General features: G+C 31.7%; 1 protein-coding gene across 1 annotated transcript; it reads left to right on the plus strand.

The window, feature by feature from the left end:
• Nucleotides 1-5,229: 5,229 nt before the first annotated feature.
• LOC149495517 (uncharacterized) lies at nucleotides 5,230-6,491 on the plus strand. The gene is made up of 2 exons (XM_089723185.1): nucleotides 5,230-5,360; nucleotides 5,873-6,491. The coding sequence occupies exons 1-2, from the start codon at nucleotides 5,230-5,232 to the stop codon at nucleotides 6,489-6,491; spliced, it is 750 nt and encodes a 249-aa protein (XP_089579311.1).
• The last annotated feature ends 17,108 nt before the right edge of the window (nucleotides 6,492-23,599 follow it).

The following is a 23,599-nucleotide window of genomic DNA, read 5'->3' on the forward strand; positions in this document are numbered from 1 at the left end:
TCTGTTGTTATCAAGAAAGACCCAATACGACATTGAAGATTCCATATTACTGACAGTATCGAAAAAAGCTTGAACAAGTTTGGTGCTTTGTGGAACAACAATAATAAGTTAGAGATACTTTTTCTTTACTTTAATCACTGACTGTGCATCAAAGAATGGTTGGTAACATATTAATTTATGTTAGTTTGGGATTAAATGTTTTGTTTATTACAAAAATGTATGTTTTGTCAGTCAAAGTGAGGAAAAAGACAAAATGATAAAAATATATATTTTTTTAAATTCATATTTTACAGTATAAAATAAAAATAGGATTTTGGAAAAAGAAGCCATGCATTGTTTAGGAATAGGGGTTGTGTTGAATTCATGCAAATGTTACTAGACTGATATGTATATATATATATATATTTTAAAAAAGGTGAAAATAGGATGGATTCTTTCTTCACCATTCGGATCTGGCATGGTGGTGTATTTCAAAATGATGGACCTGCTCCTTATATAGGCAGGATTGATAACTTTTTGATAATTGTGATCCTAATAAATTATCATTCTTTAAGATGAAGGATATAGGAAAGGAAAGTGTATATGCTGACATAACTAAGATGGCTTATAGAATCCCAAATGTAGCTGGCATTGAGAGTGTGTTTTAATTAAAAATGATCAAGATGTATTAAATATGACTGAATTGGGTAAGAAGCATGGAAAGATAGAGATTTTCATGGAACGAGTCGACAAACACAAGTGAAGGGGAGAATAATATTGATAATGGATTTGATGGGAATGATATTGTTGGAATTGTGAATGAAGAGGTGAACATACATAACCCTAATGATGAACATGATCCTATCATTAGTGGGAGTGACTTGCATAGTATTAATATTAGGGTGGCAGCCGATGATTATTCTGAGTACTCAAGATTATGTACCTGAAGCTAAACATGAATCTAGTGTTGAGGAGATATCAACTGACAATGAGAAGTATCATCTTGCTAGGAGTAATAGAAAACAGTATAGAAAGTGCATTCTATCACATCCACATTTTCATAACATGTTATTAGCATGCATTAAATTATTTTTAGAGTCTAATTATGCATTAAGTATGTTTAATTATGATTCTAGATGATTTATAATGATTTTGGTAAATTATAGTTCATAAGGGCATTTTGATAATTTATAGTGATGAGACTGTGTTTTGAAAACACAGTGTAATATTAGTATGTTAATTAGTTATTATGCAATGCATATGTTTTCCATGCAAATATTCTACAATAAAGACAAAATAAGCTAAATACAAATTATTTTCCATGCCACTACAAGACAAATCCAACTTATCTTATCTCTCATTTTTCCTAAAATGCCACATAAGCATCTTATCTAAGTAGAATCTTCACATCACTCTTTCCTATCCTAATGCAATCTCATCAACCAATAGAAAAAGAGAGCTTATGGTGCACTGCAAAGCATGTAATTGCACCACATGATCATATGCTCCAGGCATGTGAAGTTAGAGATTCTCATCTCTCAATCACTCCTCTCTCACACGCCAACTCCTTCTCTCTTTCTTTCTTTCTTCTTTCTCTCATACAATACTAACCCTTAGCCAAATACTCTAATGCTTAAATCCCCTCTCTAAACTCAATTACTCCTTACTATATTTGAATATGTTATTCTTCTCCACATGGCCAACAAGCTAATATAATTTATTTCAAGAAATTTTTAAGTTTTAAGATAAAAGTTACTCTTTTATGTTACTCATTCTTGTCTCTCCATTTCTTCTCTTTTTATTTTTAAACTAAAGCTAGATCCATATATTTTATGTCATATATATTATGTTAATGCGTCAAAAATTTATGTTCATTTTTAGATGTCAAAAACAAAGTTTTTCCTTTTTCTTTGATTTAGGAGGTGAATCTTCTAAATCAAAAGGAAAGGAGGTGGTGGAGAGTTAGTAAATTTCAAGGTTTTATTCTCTGTTTGTACATGATTTCTTAAAATTTGTATATGTAAATATATTTTTCTTCCATTAAATGCCATGATGTTTGTGTTAGCTTTCACTTCTATGCCTTAGATGCTTTATTTAGATGATTTATTCATGTATTTTAAACTAGGACATAATATAGAGCTACTGTCCCTCTAAACTAAATAGCTAAAAATCATGTTTTGATGTTATATTTCTTGAATATAAGTGCTAGGGATGCTATGTATGCAATTTGATGTGATTTGGTGATGATTTGAGCCATTCTTCATCCGTGTAAGAATCTCCATGGCTATATTTTTATGATTTTATGTTTAGTTTATCAACTTAAATATTTAATCTTGATTACATGATGTTTAATAATGATTACTAAAAAGTTGATTTGCTTTAATGTATGTCTAGTGCATTAACTATGGTGGGCCAAACCATGGAATGACTAAAGTGCAACTTTGACATGTGATGAGAACTATTTGAAACATATTTCAAGGACTAAAAGGCAAATTCTCTAAGCTTGTGGAGTATTTGGGCAAAAGGAAGACTTTAACGACCTGAACCAATGAATGAAATATGAATTTGCACTAATTATGGAACTAAAGAGCAATTTGGACTAATTAAGGACTATAATTGTAAATTGAAACCTTAAAAAGGATTAATTGTGGACTATGGATAATTTAACATACCATTAGTCTATTTATTCCAGATGGGATCCATTTATAATTAATAAGGAACTTAAGGATTAAATTACAATTTATCCTCAATGAAGATGATTAATTAGGATTAGTGATAATTAAGTAGTAGTAATTGATTAGTAGTAACTTAATTAAGTAGATAGATAGTTAATTGGTGATATATAGATTAATTAGGTACTTAATAGGTAAATAATAGGAATAATAAAATAATAGGATTTTAGAACTACTAAATTAAGTAGGTAGTTACTTAGCATAACTTAGTAAGTTAAGGACTCTTTGATCAATGAATTAATTGATCCACTTAAGTTCCAATTATGAGAATATTAGAAATAAGTGAAATATGGACTAATTAGATGGTGATATACTATGTTAAAAATTAGTGCATTGGAATTGCGTCAGGGTCTTGGGAATGATTAGTGAAAATATGCTATGCTTATAAATTTAATTGGATGACATGAATTTATGTGTCATGGTAATATATGTCATAGATTTATGCAATTATATAAGAATTATGATTAATTAAGTTTGATTATGTGATTTTTGACTGATTATGGAAATGAATTTATGATCGAATATTTAGTACGGAAAAGTATGATTTTATGAATAAATAGAATTTATGAAAGGGAATATTTTTCGGACTGTAATAAAATATTTCGATGTAATTATGAGATCGGGCGTTTTATCTATGAACATTGATATGTATGAGTTATGAAATGAATTAATTATAATAAATATTTTATCGGCCTTGGTCTACTCGGTTGAGTTAATAGTTGTATAAAGGTATGACATGCCATAGGAATATAGTTCTGTCTATATGTGACACACAATGTCTTGTAGCGTCTAACAAACTCTAGTTTATAAGGGGCTAACGAACCCCATTTTCTTGATATGTCCATTTGATTCCAACCGACAGGTCGTTTGATGTTATATGTGCTTTCGAGTTGTATGTTTATTATGGAATTCTCTGTCTGCTATTTGATTCTTCTAAATATGCTAAAGGTCTAATTAAAAACATAGTTTTCATAAATTAATTAAATAAATAATTATGTTGTTTTTATGAACATATGCTGATTTTATGTGATATCATGATTAAGTATGTCTAATTTAGTGATGCATGATTACTAGATTTAATTAAGCATGCTAACTATGAATATTTATATTATGCGTCTGAAATATGCTATATCATGATTATGTTGCCTGACTTTAAGTAAAATGTTGTGTATGAAAATATGTGTTATTATGACTGCTTATGTGTATTTTCCTTCTATAAATAGAAAATAAGCACCACTAAGCTTTATGCTTAGCGCGTTGACTTATCACGCGTAGGTTGCTAATTCAAGATAGGTGATCCGCAGTGAGCATCAAACTATTCAGAGGCCTCCTATTCTACTACAATCAATTTTCAATAGTGTCTTTTTTATTTTAGTCTTTAGAAAAATCTAACGGCATGTAAGTATAATTAAGGCACTAGAATATTTTTATTTAAGTCAGAATGTTATGAACTAAATATTTGGAACTGTAGTTTTATTTTCAGAGTTAGAATATTTTTATATTATGTAATGAATATCTTAAATGCTTTTAATTAAAAAGAACTGATTTATTATCTGTTTATGAGATGTGTTGGATGATGGGTTGAAAATGTGGAGTTGTGTTGGGAGAACAATTTTGAAAATGATATTGAGGTGTGGATGAATTATAAAACTGTTTTAAATGTTTTTCTATGTTTTTGTGATACTGAATTGATAGGGGAAACTCTTACGGTTTTTCTATAGGATTTCTCCGAATATTTTTCTAAGTCATTTTTGTAACACGAAAAGAAACTTTTTTTAAAAAAAATTTGTTAAATATTAATCATGTCGATTTAATATTTCAATATTAAACCTAATTTGGCTCTTAAGGTCTTGTTTTAAGAAACTGGATTTTGGGTGTCACACATTCGCGATGGAGAAAATGAAGTTTTTGGACGGTCAATACTTAGAAAACTTGTCATATCTAAAAGTGATTTAATGAATGCTTCTAAGAAGGGGGATGGAAGTGGTTAAGAGAATGTATATGATGGTTCAGATGAAAAGGTATTAACTCCTCACAACAGTGGCAGTGAGGATGAAATTGATATATTAAGGAAAAAGAGAAACCACAAGCTCTATGATAAAAAAAGCAATCATTCGAAGCTGGAATTTTCGTTGGGCATGAAATTTAAAGACTTTTATAAACTCAAGGAAGCAGTTCAAGAATTTGCAATAGTTAATGGTTTCGATGTTAGATAGGAAAGGAGTGGAGTTGCACGGGGAGAGGCAAAATGTGTTGAGGGTTGTCCATGGAGGATATACGGAGGTCAAATGCAATAAGAAAAGACATTTATAGTAAAGACATACCAAGATGAACACAAATGCTTTAAAAATCTTAAAAATAGACAAGCAACATCCAAGTGGATTGCAAAAAAGTTCTTGAATAAATTTAGGAAGAATCCACTATGGAATGTTAAAGAGATGCAAGATGAGTTGAAAGTGAAATTTGGTTTGACAATGAATATATCAATGTTTATCGGGTAAGGAAAAAGGCGCAAGACATGCTTAGTGGTACCATAGAAGAGCATTATGCTAAGTTGAGATCATATGATGCTGAGCTACGCCACGTGGATAAACAAGGCAGGTTTGAGTTTGTCTTTAATGATGGTCGAGTGTTACATGTTTTTAAGAGGTATTATGTGGGTTTCTCATATCTCGTGAAGTCCTTCAAGAATGGTTGTAGGCCCATTATAGGCTTGGATGGATGCTTTTTGAAGATTACATTAGGTAGTATCCTTTAAGTGTAGTGGGTAGAGACGACAACAACCAGATGTATCCTATTGCATCGGCAATTATCGAGAATGTCAAGCAACTTGGACCTGGTTTCTTTAGATCCTCTTTGATAAGTAAGAGTTGGGAGATGGATTTGGATGGACTTTTGTAACTGACCAACAAAAGGTATATTTACTTGGACTTGGTTCTATACTCTTTTTTTTATTTCTATTATTTCCATGTCTCATCCTTTTAGCTGATTTAACTTATTTTGTTTTTTTATTTTCACTTGTTTCACTAGGGTTTGATGAATGCAATTGAACAACTTACACCATTGTGTGAACATAAAAACTGTACTCGCCATATATATGCAAATTGGAAAAAAAACTACAAAGGTCAATGTTTTAAAACTCTTTTTTGGAGGGCTGTCAGGGCTACATATCATGCAGAATTCAAGCAAGCTATGAAGGAATTAAATGAGGAATCACCTGAAGCATATGATGCTTTTATGAGACAGAATCCTAAGAAATTCTTTAAGTGTTTCGTAAACGGTTTGCCAAAATGTGATGTGGTGGAAAATAATGTTTTAGAGACTTTCAATGGATATATAGTGAAAGCAAGGTGCATGCATATCATTGACATGTTGGAGGCAATAATGATTGCTCTTATGGAAAGAATGCACGCAAAGAGACATATGATGTTGCAGTCACATGATTTACTCCCACCTAGAGTTAGAGCTAAGCTAGAAAAAACCAAATTGCTTACAAGATATTGTACTCCTAAGCCTACAGTTGGTGATAAGTTCCAAGTCTCAAATAGGGAAGATGGCTTTATTATGGATTTGATTGGTAACGCTTGCTCCTATAGGGTATGGGATATAACTGGGATACCTTGTTTTCATGCACTTGTCTGTATAAATTACATGAAGTATGATGAGTTGGTTTACATTCATGAGTATTTGAAGGAGGACATGTATCTGAAATGCTATGGATATGTTCTACAACCATTAAATGGATGTAAAATGTGGCCTGAGGTGAGTCAAGACCATTAAAGCCACCAAATTATGACAAGAAAGCTGGCAGGCCAAAGAAAGAAAAGGAATATGGTTGTTGATGAAGACCAAAGAGCAAAGGAAAGTTACTTAGGACAGTGTATCAAATGCAATGTTAGAAATGCTTCCAATATGGTCATTACAAACGGAACTGTAAAAATGCTAGTGCACAATTGGAATCAGTAAACCAAAACCAACAGGTTCACTTTTTAACCATTTAATATGTTTTGCTTTAGTTTTAACTCTTTAGATCCGTAAGAACTAATGCATAACATGTTAACATAATTTATGTTTTCATTTGATTTTTTAATAGTTAGCGCTGTAAAGAGCCAAGTCTTTTTGTAAAGAAACATTCAGTCTAAATTTATTGAAATTAAGTCCTTTTTTATGGAAAATTCAGTCTAAGTTAGTGGTTTGTAAAAAGCAAAGTCAGTCTACATTATTGTCTAGCTTCTGTTTGTCTTTTTTGATTTTGTATTTTTTGAATGCTAATTGTTAGTGGCTGTAAAATTCTAAGTTAGTGGAAAATTCAGTCTAAGTTAGTGTTTGTCTTTTTTGAATGCTAACTGTTGTTTAAGTTAGTGGTTGTAAATATTTATGCCAAATGTTATGAATGCTGTAATAATTTTTTATTTTCATACTTCTACATTAGTGTTTTATCTTTTTTTGAGATCTTTTAGTTAAGTACAAACGAATGTAAAATTCTAGATCTATAATTTTTTGCATACTCCCTCTGTCTCATAATATAAGTCATTTGTGGTCTGTTATTTTGTTCGAAAATATAAGTCATTTTGTATATTTCAAGAAGTACTAAAGGGTTAATTATAAATTTAGTGTGTCAACTTTTGAAAAATTTCTATTTCAGTGTCTCAATAGAAAACATTTGCAATCAAGTGTCTAAACCCATTATAATTTTTCAATAAGGTATTGTCTGCTTATGTGGGAGGCTGGAAACCCAAGTAGGATATGTGGGGTCTATTTTGTGTATTAAAATGTTATGATTGGGTTTGACTAATGAAGCCATGTAGGAAAGACAACCACAACTGTCTCCTAATATTTTTCTTTCTCTTTCATGAGCTCTCTCTCTCCTCCCTTTTGCGATGACCCTTCTCTCTTGGGAATGATTTTTCAACTGAATTTGCGTTATCTCAGTTGCCACTTGGTTCAAGAAGACATCCCATAAGATTAAAATCTCTGCAACAACAAAAAAAGATAATAATTAAATATTATGCAGTTACTGAAATGCACAGATCAAACAAACAAATAAACTTGCAAACTTTAAAAGAAAAAAAATTCAGATTGTGTTTATTTCTGGAGAAAATAGGGAAGAATGTATGAAAGAGAGAGGCAAATAATTAGAATAAAGAACAAACCCAGCAACCTAAGTTAGGAAGAATAAGAGACACGCCATGGCTGGACTTGATATGAAAGTTGGTAATGATTTGATGATTTCTGGAACTCCCCAACATATTAAATGTCACGACCCGTTTCCGTGGGCCGGACCGGCACTAGGGCCCAGGTAAGCTTAAGGCCCCCGAGGCCCATAGTAAGCCTAAATTATTCAATCTGTCTACATGATTCTTCTAATTTCAACAAAACAGTAAGCCCATATGACTTAAAATATAAGTTTTATAAAATTTTCAAACATCTGGCCCAATATCAAATAATACATAAAATTTAACCGGGGCCTATTCACAATAACTCATAATTACAATAAGGGCTTACTAGTTTACCTACCGTTAATTGCACAATAATTAATTTATAGCGTAATGCTAACAATAAGGCCCAATTTAAATACACAGCCCTATAACTGCGGAGTCCAAAAAAAATCTGATAAAAGAATAATTTATACATTCAAAATTAAATATCAAGGATATAAAGTTTACATTTATAACTCTGCGGAGAAGATTGCAGAGCTTCAGTCGGATCAACTGCTTCCTAGTACCTGGGAGGTTTGGAGAGAAGGGGGTGAGTTTTGCAACTCAGTGAATAATAATAAATAATACACACCACATACAGTCAAGCAAAATGCACCCTAATATACTGAATGAACACACAACAGTCAACCATATGACATTACATCAGCACCCACAAACAATATCACCTTCAAATAATCACATCACGTGGAAATTAGTCAGTGGAGTCACCGAACCCCCGATGAGCCGTCCTCCCACATGGCTCATCCTCTCACATGTGCACCAGGGAGCCGATCCCCCATACTGGCCGACCGGTTTAATCCTCACTTGACCAGCCCTCTCATTGTTTTTCCATTCTCTCTTTTCTTTTTCATACCAACAGGAGGTAATCCGGTCGTCTCCATCAAATCTAGATCATCAGGCGCTCACAACAGGAGGCCACCCTGCGGGCTGCGATCAAATCTAGATTATCAGGTGCGCCCAATAAAGAAACCAACCTGTGGTTTTCCATATCACACAGATCATAGCAGTAGGTGCACACGGGGGCGCCGATCTCCCATTTACCCGGCTAACAGTAATCATATTGGATCCATATAACGGTACGGTCTCACAGTCCCATGGTGACCCACTTCATCCCAATTCCACACAAACAAATCACAATATATGCACAACACAATTATTCAAACAATTCTTTCAATGTACTGCACCAAATACATCAAAATATACAATTATGCAACATAAAATAAATATGAGCTTTAATATAAAAAAAAATATATGTATATATATAAGGTTTGTAAAAAAAATGCTATGCAAATGCATGTTGATATGCATTATTTATTATTACTCACAGTGGTGGAGAGCGAAGTTCTAGCTTTGATTCTGTCCTGGAGGAGCACTAGATGGACCCGGGCAATCTAAGAAATTTAAAGAATGACACCAGAAAATAATTATATCAGATAAAATATTTATTTACCTTTAATAATTTTTATTTCCTATTCTTACTTTTTATACTTAATTATTCTCTATATTAAATTTCTTTTCTGACATAACTTTTATTCTTATTATTATTATTATTATTTTATTCTATTTTATTTTATTTTATCTAACTCTAGTTTATTTATTTTCTTCTACCGAAATTTATTTTATTTTTATACCAAATTTATTTTTATTTTTCTATCGAAATTTCGGCAGCATCTCCCTTAAAAATTGGACTATCTACCTATTAAAATATCAACAATTTCACAATTATTCAATCCATACGGCCCATCCATCGGGCAATTATTCAAACAACATTTTCCCATCCTCCTCCAATCTCAACATCACCACACAATCCAAATTATACATTACAATAACATTATATTTAAACTACTTTAATTAAATCAATACTAAAATTATAAAACTATTAACTACTCACAATTATCAAATTAAATTAACCAAATTACTTAACTACAAATAATAAAATTAATTTAATTAACTAGCATTACTAACATTAACTTAACTAAACTAATTGACTACAAGTAATAAAATTAATTTCATTAACTAATATTACTAAATTAATTAACTTCAAATAATAAAATTAATTTAATTAACTAATATTACTAACATTAACTAAATCGACTAAAATTATTAAAATTAAACTAACTAAACTAAATCAATTAACTAAATAAATTCAAGAACACTAACTTAACTAAATAAATTACCTACAAACAATTAATTTCATTCACTAAAACTAAATTATACCTCATATATTGTTGCCGGAATTCGATTAACCGGAAATGGGGCTGGTGGCCGGAGGTCGACTGGCGGTGTGGAGAGAGGCGGCAAGGGCTGGGTGGTGTGCAGTGGATCTGCTGTCTCTCGCCAGTCACACAGAGATAGATGCAGGGAAGAAGAAAAGAAAAGAAAAGAAAAGAAAAGAAAGAAAGAAAGAAGAAAAGGAAGAAAGGAGGAGGTGGTGGTGGTGCGGTGGTGGGCTGGAGGTGGCGCAGAAATGGTGGGTGAGAAATGAAGGTGCAGCGTTGGATATATAAAAAAAAAAGGAATTTTCTAGATGATTTGGGTCGAACCGGTTCGGTTCGATTCGATTCGGCTCAAATCATCGATTTTTAACTAGTTTTCAGCTTTTTCAATCGGTTTTCGATCCGGTTTCTCACAGTATTCGCACTAAAATATTAATATTAATTTACAGGCTGTCGGTTCATTAAATTTAATTGAAAAATTTTTGAAAATAAAAATTCGGGTTGTTTCAGTCTTCCCCCCTTATAAAAATTCGTCCTCGAATTTTGAAATAGAATACATGTTCTTCTGAGCAGCTAGAAGGATGAATCAAGAAGATGAGAGAAATATTTTTGAGTTCGTTAGTCAGACCAGTAGAATTAATTTTTATTAAATTATGAAGACAAACCAATGGGAAGAAAATTCAATTTATGGGGAGGGTAGGATGATTATGAGATGAATCTAGCCCCAAAGTTACCTACCTTATTACCATAGTTAATTTAAACTTGAGTTGTACTATATCTATAAGTCGTCAAGTCAAGTCAAATATTCATTACCTAAAGTACAGATTCGACACTAGTATTCACCTTTACACGTAAGAATTTTAATCACTTATAACCTCTGCTTAAGTAAGGGTTACTAATCTTATTAGCTCTAAATCATGTGTCCTTACATTGATGTATCGTCATTTATTCTCTCACTAACTATCATAGGCAAAGATCATCTCTCCATAAGAAACTCATACACAAACCAAGTATTTAATCTTACTGATATAAGAATCCGTATCTCAATTTGGACTCCTTATTTTAAAATTCAAAACCTACATGCTAACTCATCCATTTTCCATCAATTCCAATTCCATATATTTGCCCTCATAATCATTGAAGTTGTTCATAATTAAATAAGATGATTGCTGCCAATTCAAGAAAGTTTTCGATTATTATCAAATTTTGCCATTAAGTGCTATTTAAATCATTTCCAATTAAAGAGAACAAATTATTGCCACTACTACAAGCTTATTTCTTCTGTCTTTAATCAATGTTTTAAACCTAAGTTTATGTATCTAGAAATCACGAATCCTAAACAAGTAGTGCCCTTTTTTTTTTTTTTTTTGCTCTAGTTAAGTAAGAGATTAAGGATGTTAAACCTATAATCCAACTCCTAATTACCTATGTCCTTGTTTTATGTTTATTCTTAATCCCATGAATACCTATGAATATTCAGATAATAATATCATTGAGTTATTCCTTTTTCCAAGTCTATCATAATGTCTATCACCTCCAAAAATTGTAAAATTTATACCTAATACGATCTAGGAATATTTTCAACCTTAATTATGTTCTCTCTATGTTCTTTACCCCAAACAAAGTTAATACCTCATTGAACTCTTCAAAATGGACCTAACAAATTAAGTAGTCTCTTAAGCCACCAGATATGTCACATCTGCCATTTATAACACAATTATATTCATTCAATCATAATTGCCAACAATTACTAAGAACTTCAGAATAGCTTTACATTGACTCCAATCATATCTTAATGACTCTCATCCCAATCGATATCTTAATAATTCCATGAGCAAATTTTCATTTATTAATGGTCTGATCGACACCCATGAGTTAGCATTCCAATAATCTTAAACCATACCATTATCACATCCAATAATCCTATAGTTTATATTTTCAGTTTTCAAATACTACCATGTATTCTCCTCGCTAAAATTGTTAAACTATCCCAAATTCACCTATTTATTCTTATACCAAGTTTCATTGTTCCAAACAAATAGTAAATTCAAACTTAGCTAGCTTACTAATGAAATAAAATACTCTAATTACATCCATGTTCTACTAAGGACATAAATATAACTAACCTTCTTTATCCAATAAAACAAGTATCTTGCACAAATTGCACTAATTAATAGAAAGTCCTTATGTTTATATACTTTCCACCAACAAGTTACATGTATTCACATTCATTGTCATCTTAAGCTATATCCCATGACCTTTTATCAACTCTTATTCCCAGTTATTACTATTAATAACACACATCACTTGTACATGATACATTTATAAGCTCAATATATGGGTTCAATTAATATAACTCATAAAACATAATACACTTATCAAATTACAGAAGTCAAAATTTTCTTATCTCTTTCTCTCAAGCAGAAAATCTATCTTTCTTTCTGAATATAAGTACTAAGTTCTTTCATCATCGGGATTACAATCCTTAAATCATTATCTATTTGTATACCACCAGACATTCAATAACTTCCTACCTTTGATCTCTTTTTAGAATATGAATTTACTATATATGAACCACAAAGTTCTCAAAACTCACCTTGCAAGGACCCGATTAACTCAACTCATATGGTTGGTTTATAACATTATCAATTATTTATTTAATATTCTATTAGAATTATCACCGATAGTGACGACTATTTTAAACCTCAAAGCCATTTCCCTACCTTCAATAGTATACATGTTCCATCTTTCTACTTTTAATAATATTTCACTTCTTTTTGTCTAACTACCTATTCTTAACTACTTATTCTAAAGCATCTTTTGAACTTTCACAACTCTTCTTTCTTTTTTTTTCAATTTTAATAACAATGACCCAAATTTATCAAACTCCAAATAATAATTATCCTCATTTAAATCATACTAATTTATACTCATCACGTTTCTGTAATTGATTCTTCTTAATATCCATACAATAACAAGACTAGATCCATCCTTACTTATCTAATTCATTAGTATTATATCAATTCAATAATTGGACAATTATCTCTCCATGTCCGATGTCATTCACCAATACACTTAATCATCAGAGCCCACTATTTACATAACATAAGTACCTTAATTCCCTTATAGAGTCGTTCCTCGGATCATAGAATCTCTCATTAAACAAAAATCATTGTTTGTAATTCACATACCATCGAGTGTGCAACAATTATTTTAAATATCAAAAGGCTAAATACCATTAGATTTAATTCTTACTTGTACCATATTAAACCATAAGATGCCACAACCCACACAATATCCACCACTAAGTACATAAAGATTAGAGTAATTTATCTCTTACTAAAAATCGCGATTTACTTTTCTTTTAACCACAATAATTTATATTATTCGCTATATTCACACCCTAAAAAAAATAGTTAATGAATACAACAATACACTTTGCTCTACCAAGCAGGGATTATTCATAAATAAAACTTACTTCATATAATAATTCCACCAATATTATTCTTTATGAAAAATACTCATCACCATTATCATATCAAATCACACCAAATCCTTCAATATTCAAATCTTATAAAAATCATGTATATCCATTCCATCCAGAAAAATATTTATCTCAATAATTATAATAAATTCCACCAACCAACATCATGTAAATATCACCAAATACATATATTAATTCAAGGCACCACTTAAATAGATTCTAATGTCCTTAAATCCGAACCATTTAGTTCTCTTAATAAATAATTAGCAACTCATTCTCAATTCCGCAGGCACACATATACACACATTCCTGCATTTTTATATATGTATTCCATATTCAACACGTATTAAATAAAAATAGCACACTTTCATCATCTAACTTCAACTTATTAATCCTATATAACTTATCTTCTTACCTACTTAGATTATATATGAATATTATTTATTCCATAGAAGGATTCTAGTTTAAGTTTAAACCATCCCCTTAGCATCATTAGCTAAATCACATCTCTAGAGGACAAGGATACAAATTTTAACTATTAAACAACTTGACTTTAACCTGACTGCGAACAACGCTGAAGAGGAAAGCAAGAAAGACTATGTCAAGACATGACAGGAATTACTCCGCAGTTACATCTAGACTTATGAACTTTTGCTCTGATACCACCTTTGTCACGACCCATTTCCGTGGGCCGGACCGGCACTAGGGCCCAGGTAAGCTTAAGGCCCCCGAGGCCCGTAGTAAGCCTAAATTATTCAATCTGTCTACATGATTCTCCTAATTTCAACAAAACAGTAAGCCCATATAACTTAAGATATAAGTTTTATAAAATTTTCAAACATCTGGCCCAATATCAAATAATACATAAAAATTAACCGGGGCCTATTCACAATAACTCATAATTACAATAAGGGCTTACTAGTTTACCTACAGTTAATTGCACAATAATTAATTTATAGCGTAGTGCTAACAATAAGGCCCAATTTAAATACACAGCCCTATAACTGCGGAGTCCAAAAAAAATCTGATAAAAGAATAATTTATACATTCAAAATTAAATATCAAGGATATAAAGTTTACATTTATAACTCTGCGGAGAAGATTGCAGAGCTTTAGTTGGATCAACTGCTTCCTAATACCTGGGAGGTTTGAAAAGAAGGGGGTGAGTTTTGCAACTCAGTGAATAATAATAAATAATACACACCACATACAGTCAAGCAAAATGCACCCTAATATACTGAATGAACACACAACAGTCAACCATATGACATTACATCAGCACCCACAAACAATATCACCTTCAAATAATCACATCACGTGGAAATTAGTCAGTGGAGTCACCGAACCCCCGATGAGCCGTCCTCCCACATGGCTCATCCTCTCACATGTGCACCAGGGAGCCGATCCCCCATACTGGCCGACCAGTCTAATCCTCACTTGACCAGCGCTCTCATTATTTTTCCATTCTCTCTTTTCTTTTTCATACCAACAGGAGGTAACCCGGTCGTCTCCATCAAATCTAGATCATCAGGCGCTCACAACAGGAGGCCACCCTACGGGCTGCGATCAAATCTAGATTATCAGGTGCGCCCAATAAAGAAACCAACCTGTGGTTTTCCATATCACACATATCATAGCAGTAGGTGCACACGGGGGCGCCGATCTCCCATTTACCCGGCTAACAGTAATCATATTGGATCCATATAACGGTACGGTCTCACAGTCCCATGGTGACCCACTTCATCCCAATTCCACACAAACAAATCACAATATATGCACAACACAATTATTCAAACAATTCTTTCAATGTACTGCACCAAATACATCAAAATATACAATTATGCAACATAAAATAAATATGAGCTTTAATATAAAAAAAAATATATGTATATATATAAGGTTTGTAAAAAAAATGCTATGCAAATGCATGTTGATATGCATTATTTATTATTACTCACAGTGGTGGAGAGCGAAGTTCTAGCTTTGATTCTGTCCTGGAGGAGCACTAGATGGACCCGGGCGATCTAAGAAATTTAAAGAATGCACCAGAAAATAATTATATCAGATAAAATATTTATTTACCTTTAATAATTTTTATTTCCTATTCTTACTTTTTATACTTAATTATTCTCTATATTAAATTTCTTTTCTGATATAACTTTTATTCTTATTATTATTATTATTATTTTATTCTATTTTATTTTATTTTATCTAACTCTAGTTTATTTATTTTCTTCTACCGAAATTTATTTTATTTTTATACCAAATTTATTTTTATTTTTCTATCGAAATTTCGGCAGCATCTCCCTTAAAAATTGGACTATCTACCTATTAAAATATCAACAATTTCACAATTATTCAATCCATACGGCCCATCCGTCGGGCAATTAATCAAACAACATTTTCCCATCCTCCTCCAATCTCAACATCACCACACAATCCAAATTATACATTACAATAACATTATATTTAAACTACTTTAATTAAATCAATACTAAAATTATAAAACTGTTAACTACTCACAATTATCAAATTAAATTAACCAAATTACTTAACTACAAATAATAAAATTAATTTAATTAACTAGCATTACTAACATTAACTTAACTAAACTAATTGACTACAAGTAATAAAATTAATTTCATTAACTAATATTACTAAATTAATTAACTTCAAATAATAAAATTAATTTAATTAACTAATATTACTAACATTAACTAAATCGACTAAAATTATTAAAATTAAACTAACTAAACTAAATCAATTAACTAAATAAATTCAAGAACACTAACTTAACTAAATAAATTACCTACAAACAATTAATTTCATTCACTAAAACTAAATTATACCTCATATATTGTTGCCGGAATTCGATTAACCGGAAATGGGGCTGGTGGCCGGAGGTCGACTGGCGGTGTGGAGAGAGGCGGCGAGGGCTGGGTGGCGTGCAGTGGATCTGCTGTCTCTCGCCAGTCACACAGAGATAGACGCAGGGAAGAAGAAAAGAAAAGAAAAGAAAAGAAAAGAAAGAAAGAAAGAAGAAAAGGAAGAAAGGAGGAGGTGGTGGTGGTGCGGTGGTGGGCTGGAGGTGGCGCAGAAATGGTGGGTGAGAAATGAAGGTGCAGCGTTGGATATATAAAAAAAAAAAGGAATTTTCTAGATGATTTGGGTCGAACCGGTTCGGTTCGATTCGATTCGGCCCAAATCATCGATTTTTAACTGGTTTTCAGCTTTTTCAATCGGTTTTCGATCCGGTTTCTCACAGTATTCGCACTAAAATATTAATATTAATTTACAGACTGTCGGTTCATTAAATTTAAATGAAAAATTTTTGAAAATAAAAATTCGGGTTGTTTCATTAAACTAATGAACCAAAACCAAAAGAAAATTCATCTTTTAGATTGCAAAGACAGTCTTTGAAGTATTTCTCTATCCAACGAACACAAGATTTATGCTCCTTAACACAGTAAAATAGTGACATCTTTCTCTAGATCTCTATTTTTTTTTAAGCTATGAAAGGAGACAATGAGAGTGTTTTAGCTGCCAAGACTTGGGTTGTAAGGAAGATGACTACATATAAAAGAAGAGGAGCCTATATAAGCTTTTTTTTTTCCCCTACACTTTTCTTTTCCAACTTGAAATTCATGGGTCAATTTAATTTTTATATATATAGAGAAAAGAAAAGTTAAAATAATAAAACGCAGCATATATAATGATAGTATTACAAAATAAAGTGATGATTTTTCAACTCTTCTAAATTGAATTTCTATACTTTTAGAAGAGTGAGATAGCGCAAATTGAGTTGAAAAATCATCCCAGGAGAGAAGGGTCACTGCAAAAGGGAGGATTGAGAGAGCGCATAAAATAGAAAGAAAAAGATTAGGAGTCAGCTGTTGTTGTTTTTCCTACATGGCTTAATTAGTCAAACCCAATCATCACATTTTAATAGAAAAAGTGGGCCCCACATATCCTATTTGGATTTTCAGCCTACCACATAAACGGACAACACCTGATTGAAAAATTATAATGAGTTCAGGCACTTGATTGCAAACGTTTTCCGTTTAGACACGAAGTAGAAATTTTTCAAAAGCTGAGACACCAAATTTATAATTAACCCAAGTAATAAATGATGTTTTTTCAATGTTGCCATTGTTTACACTAAATACAATAAATATTTCACAAGCAACTACGGATTTTGAAATAAAGGATAATTTGGTCAAATTACCCTTGAGTTTGTTATAATTTAGGAGAATTAATTACTTCCTTAATCCTTGTGCAAAAACCTTAAAAAACTTATATTTTAGGATAGATGGAGTAATTCTTGAAATTGCTTTGGCAATCTTTACAGTAGTAACTGATATTATGTGAAATTCATATGGTAAATGAGTAATATGTTTATTATATTAATTCATTTTTTTATCTTACTCTTTTATCTGATTTTATACATGCTAAGAAAAGAGGTAAACCCAAAATCTCAAAACTAAGCAAAGTGTCAATAGTGCTATAAATGGAAATGTTCAGGTATTAAAATAGTTGTTTTAATACTATTACAGCCTTAATGTTTCTCCAATCTCTGCATAAAAAGAACCATATCAGTCTCATAGTTAAACTTGCAGAAAAAAGAGGCAGGCCTCCTGCATCAAGTAGTGAACAACAAGGACCTGTAAATATGTTAAGTATCACTAATGCAATAACACATGCCTTAAATCCCAAAGCTCCAGCAGCTATTGATGCTAGGGACAAGGCAGTGGTATGTATTATTCTATCATATTGCATTACATTTTTTCAAGTATATAACTAGTTGTAAATTTTTATTTTTATGTGCAAGTAAAGGGTTTGGATGCTATATATCTACTGACAGTGGGAAAATGTATTATAAGGTAATGTAATACATAAAAGCATACAATTACCATTTTAATACATAAATATGAAAAATTCGATTCTTCCAGGCTCTAGTTAATAAAGGACCAAAATATGTTATGGTGCCATCTCGACCTGCCAAAGCGATTCTAAGAGGGCAGGTAGAGCAAAGCTCCTGGCTAGCTTCTAGGATGATAAGCTAGCTATGGGTAGTGGAATGCGAGACACATAAATAAATCGCATCATATATCAAAAAGGGAGAAACTAATAATTAGAGGTGCCTTTTGGTAAAATGGCTTGGAGAGTTGAAAGAACTCCAGGGTTAAGCGTGCTCACTTAACGAAAATCCTAGGATGGGTGATCACCTGGGAAGTTTCCCATTTCACCTACGAGACAAAACCATACGGGTCTTGCCAATCCAGTATGGGATGGAATTAGCTTGATCCAAAGCAGACAATTCCTCTGGTGGTTTGAGTCAGCGTGACAATTGATATCAGAGCCGGACCCCCCTCTAGTAGATGTATTGTTCGAGAATGAACCACGAAGAAGCTGGTGGGCCTGTGACATCCCAACCTGGCAAAGCGATCCTAAAAGGGTGGGTAGAGCAAAGCTCCTAGCTAGCTTCTAGAATGACAGGCTAGCTATGGGTAGTGGAATGCAGGACACATGAATGAATCGGATCATATATCGAAAAGGGAAAACTAATCATTAGATAAGCCTTTTGGTATAATGGCTTAGAGAGTTGAAAGATCTCCAGGATTAAGCGTGCTCACTCAACGAACATCTTAAGATGGGTGACCACCTGGGAAGTTCCCCATTTCACCTATAGGATAAAACCGTGCGGGTCTTGCCAATCCAGTATGGAATTGAATTGACTTGATCCAAAGCAGACAATTCCTCTAGTGGTTGGCGTTGGACGTGACAATTGGTATCAGAGCCAGACTCCTTCCAATAGATGCATGGTTCAAGGATGAACCACGCGGAAGCTAGTGGGCTTGTGACATCTCGAATCGGTAAAGAGATCCTAAAAGGCGGGTAGAGCAAAGCTCCTGGCTAGCTTCTAGAATGGCATGCTATGGAATTAGCTTAATCTTAAGCGGAAAATTCCTCTGGCAGTTGGAGTCGGGCGTGACAGTTATTGGAGCAAAGGCTATTGTTGCAACAGCCAAAACTTTGTCAAAACAAGAATAAGGATAAGGTGTCAGCTGCTAGGAACGCTGAAAAGTAAAGGCAAGGCACCATTGATTTACAATGAAAATCCAAGACAAAATACAATGTACTAAAGGCCGAAGGACTAATATTGGAATTGTCATCGGAATATAAGAGTCCACTCTAACTAAGTAGTGACTATTTTGTAATTGAAGATAAAAGAACATATTTTTATTGTTTTTGCTTGGCCTGTTATATATATAGATAAGAGTTGTAAGCTACTTTAAATATTAATATGACCAAGCCATTTTGTTAATGGTTATCTTATGCAACTTTGTTAGCTATTGATATGGATTTTTTTGCAAAATTTCAATATATTTTTATTCCAACTATAGTTATATACAAAGATATTATTCCCATTTTTATATGATTTTTGCCAGCATAGTAGTCTCATATCGTAATCGGTTATTTATCAGCAATCCATGTCAGATTGCAAATATTTTGCATCATTATGTGAAACAGGGAGACATAGAGAGAGATATTTTTGCAATTAATCTTTTCATATATATCCAATATCATATATAATCATACACAAAGCCTATTGCACAACCTTACATATATATCCAGTATCATATATAATCATACACAAATATGGTTAATTACATCATTGGTGTTTGAACTTTTCAATTTTTGCTATTTTGGTGTCTGAATGAAAAAATTTTCTAATCAAGTGTCTAACGGTAAATATTTTTTCCAATCATGTATCTTCTGCATATATGGCACACTGGATTTTACAGCTGGCTTAATATGAGACCCACCTCTTACCACATTGTTGATGATATGTAATGTAGACTTCCAAATCACCCCGTCACATGCATTTCACATGCCATTCAATACTAAAAATACTCCTTTACCCTTATTAACAATCAATTAACCCTCCCCCCTCTCTCTTCTCTCTCTTTATATCCTTGCCTATTTCGATCAAAACAAGAACCTTAGATCTCTTTCACAGCACCAAGCTCTTCTCAAGTTACCTCTTCTAAAAACCCTTACACCTTATTCATTAATTTAGCCATTTACCTCCATAAAACACCATTCCCAATCACAAAGTAACTAAACGTATACCTGCCACATCTTCTCTCATAATTATTGATCAATATGGCCCTAAAGAAAAAAAAAAATCAAGAATAAAGGAAGCAGGGCCAAGCCAATAACACAACAGATGTGGTAATAGTTATTATAAGTTAGAAGCTTTTTGTGGCATAGGACCAGAGATATGATTTCAGTTGAAGCTAGTGACCACTATCCATTCTTTTCTCTCCCTTCCCATAGATAAACATATAGATAAAGAATGACAATTATCATTCCCTCAAAAAATGCTTTGTTGCTGGGATTTGGATTAGGATGAGAAATTATCGATTTAGCAGCTCTATTTTCTTTTATGAATTTTTTTTCCATATTAAAACTGAGAAATGAAAATTGGGATGGATTATTTCGTTTTTGGGCTTTAAACATCTTGTATATATAGGGAATTTCAAATCTGACCTAATTTCTTGATGATTTGAATTTTGGTTGGATAGTGAATCTTGAAAATTAATCAAAGATTTTCTGAATGTTTACGAAACTTCCGCAATTTGTTTAGAAAGAAAATTAATCTTAAGCTATGTTTTTTTTTGGAAAGAGAAGGTAAATATGTTAAGTAGATCATATGAGGGTGATATTGTCTTTTTAAGATTAAATGGCACGTAGAATACATGTGACTGGTTGATTTTATGGCTAAATGATGCGTCATATATTGATGTGGCAAATGGTGGATCCCATTTCAATCCACATGTTAAGTTTGGCCTGCAGCATATGCAAAAAAAAGATACCTAATTGAAAAGCTTTTTGAACATTAGACACTTGATTGGAAAATTTTTTTGTTCAAACACCAATATAGCAAAAATCAAAAGGTTCAGACACTAATCATGCAACTAACCCTTTCATATATATCAATATCATATATAATCATACACAAAGCCTATTGCATAACCTTACATAAATTTTCTTTAGCCCATACATATCAATATAAAAATTCCTAGAATCCACATCAAACAACCAATGCAACATAAATGCAGCTTCTCCTTGTATTCCTTCCTAGCATTTGTAAGCTTCAACTCATTATTCTCTAGTTGTAGTGCCTCTATTATTTCTCTAGCGCGCATCACCTCCTCTTTCTTTTTTTTACTTTTCTTCTCTAATGTTGTCAGCTTATCCACTATCAACCTATCCTTTTAGAGAATTCCATCAAGGTGATTTGTTCTATTAGAGAATTCTTTTGGGTAATCAATAATCTCATGACCTCTTTATCATGAGGAAGGCTTTCAGGATCATACCACTCAAAAAAGTCACAATCCACTCTCCTAACCTGATTCAAAATATTCAAATCCATGGCAAAAGCTCATATGTTAATCTCATATGATAATCTCATACCTGCCATTGCAAACATATGAAGAAACGCCTCCCTGGGTTGTTGTAACTCCAAGCGGTATAACATCTAACCCTTTGGTTATAGTGGTAGAGAATTTGTGCAGTTGGTCTTGCCACAACTTTTGAAGCTTCTTGCATGTTAAAATTAGTGCTTGATTCCATAATTAGTGCCAAAATTTAGAGTACTCGAGATTCTAAATTCTAGAAAGCCGGGAGTAAAAGACCAAATTTTAGATAAATAAATGCTAAGAAAATACGATTAAGTTATGGATCCATCATCAAAGAAGAGTTGTCATAGGAATTTTAGGGTTTTAGTTTGATGAAAAGATAATTAGGACAACAAGAGAAAATGATCGATTGTTTAAAGCAAGGCAAAACTCTCCTGTGGCTTTGATTTTAGAAAAAAGAAAAAGTTCAGTTACTCTAGGAGGAAACAATAGTGTTTTAAGATAGGTAATCGATCAGCCTTTAGTGCACATATATAGATTACATGGCACTGGCATTCTATGTCGTGGGGCCTACTTTTTGAGCTAACGGCCACGTCAGCTTTAAATTGACGTAAGGGAGATAAAGGCTAAAATTGATATTGATAATTAAGTACATGATTTTGATTAATAAAATTAAAAGAACTAGCTAGATTTGATAAAAACATTAAAGCTCAAACTTTTTTTTTGTCATTAGACTTTATTTATATATATATATATATATATATATATATATATATATATATATATATATATATATATATAATAACGAGACATTTGAAAATTTTTATATTTTATTTTATAAATTTATTTTTAAATATTTGATTCAGTTTTTATTATAATTTAAAATATTTTATTTAACAAAGAGATAAAAAAGAAAAAATATATTTTTTATAACAAATTTTCAAATAGAATATACATAATTATATATTTTAAAAGTTTAAAATTTTTACTTTTAAAATTTATTTTTAAATAAAATGAACATATGTGTGTGCAAGATGACGAATAGTTGAAATTTTTAATTAAAAAAATATATGTAATATTTTATTCTTATAACATGTTTATTACGTGATATTGCAGTTATATCGAATTTTAGATAAATGACGATATAAATTAAGTTAAAATGTATATATATACACATTGCTGTTTTATTGACTAATCGTTATATCCATATTAATCTTATATGAAATTTTATTTTAATATTATAAAAATCTAGAAAATATAAGATAAAAATTATAATTAATATTTAATTGTAAAAAGGAAAAATGAGTATAAATAATAAGTAAAACTGACATAAAAAATTGAATGAGCATAAATAATGGATAAGTATAAATAACGAGTATAGTTAGTTTTTAAAGTTTTCTTTCAAAAATTTTTTTATAAAAAGTATTTGAAATTTTTTTCTTGACTTATATTTTGTTTTTCTTTGATATTAATTCGAGGACAGCGCATATTAGGAATAAAAGATTTCTAAAAGGACTCGACTTGTTTGAGACTAATTGTTGTT

This window comes from Jatropha curcas, chromosome 6 (genome assembly GCF_041381405.1).
Source record: "Jatropha curcas cultivar XTBG-Jc1 chromosome 6, XTBG_Jcur_1.0, whole genome shotgun sequence".
Taxonomy (NCBI): Eukaryota; Viridiplantae; Streptophyta; class Magnoliopsida; order Malpighiales; family Euphorbiaceae; genus Jatropha; species Jatropha curcas.

Excerpts from the sequence above, each read along its gene's own strand:
- LOC149495517 (XM_089723185.1), top strand. The coding sequence starts at position 5,230 with ATGCTTAGTGGTACCATAGAAGAGCATTATGCTAAGTTGAGATCATAT. Across the intron at positions 5,361-5,872 it reads GTGTTACATGTTTTTAAGAG|GGCTACATATCATGCAGAAT; the intron begins GTATTATGTGGG and ends GAGGGCTGTCAG.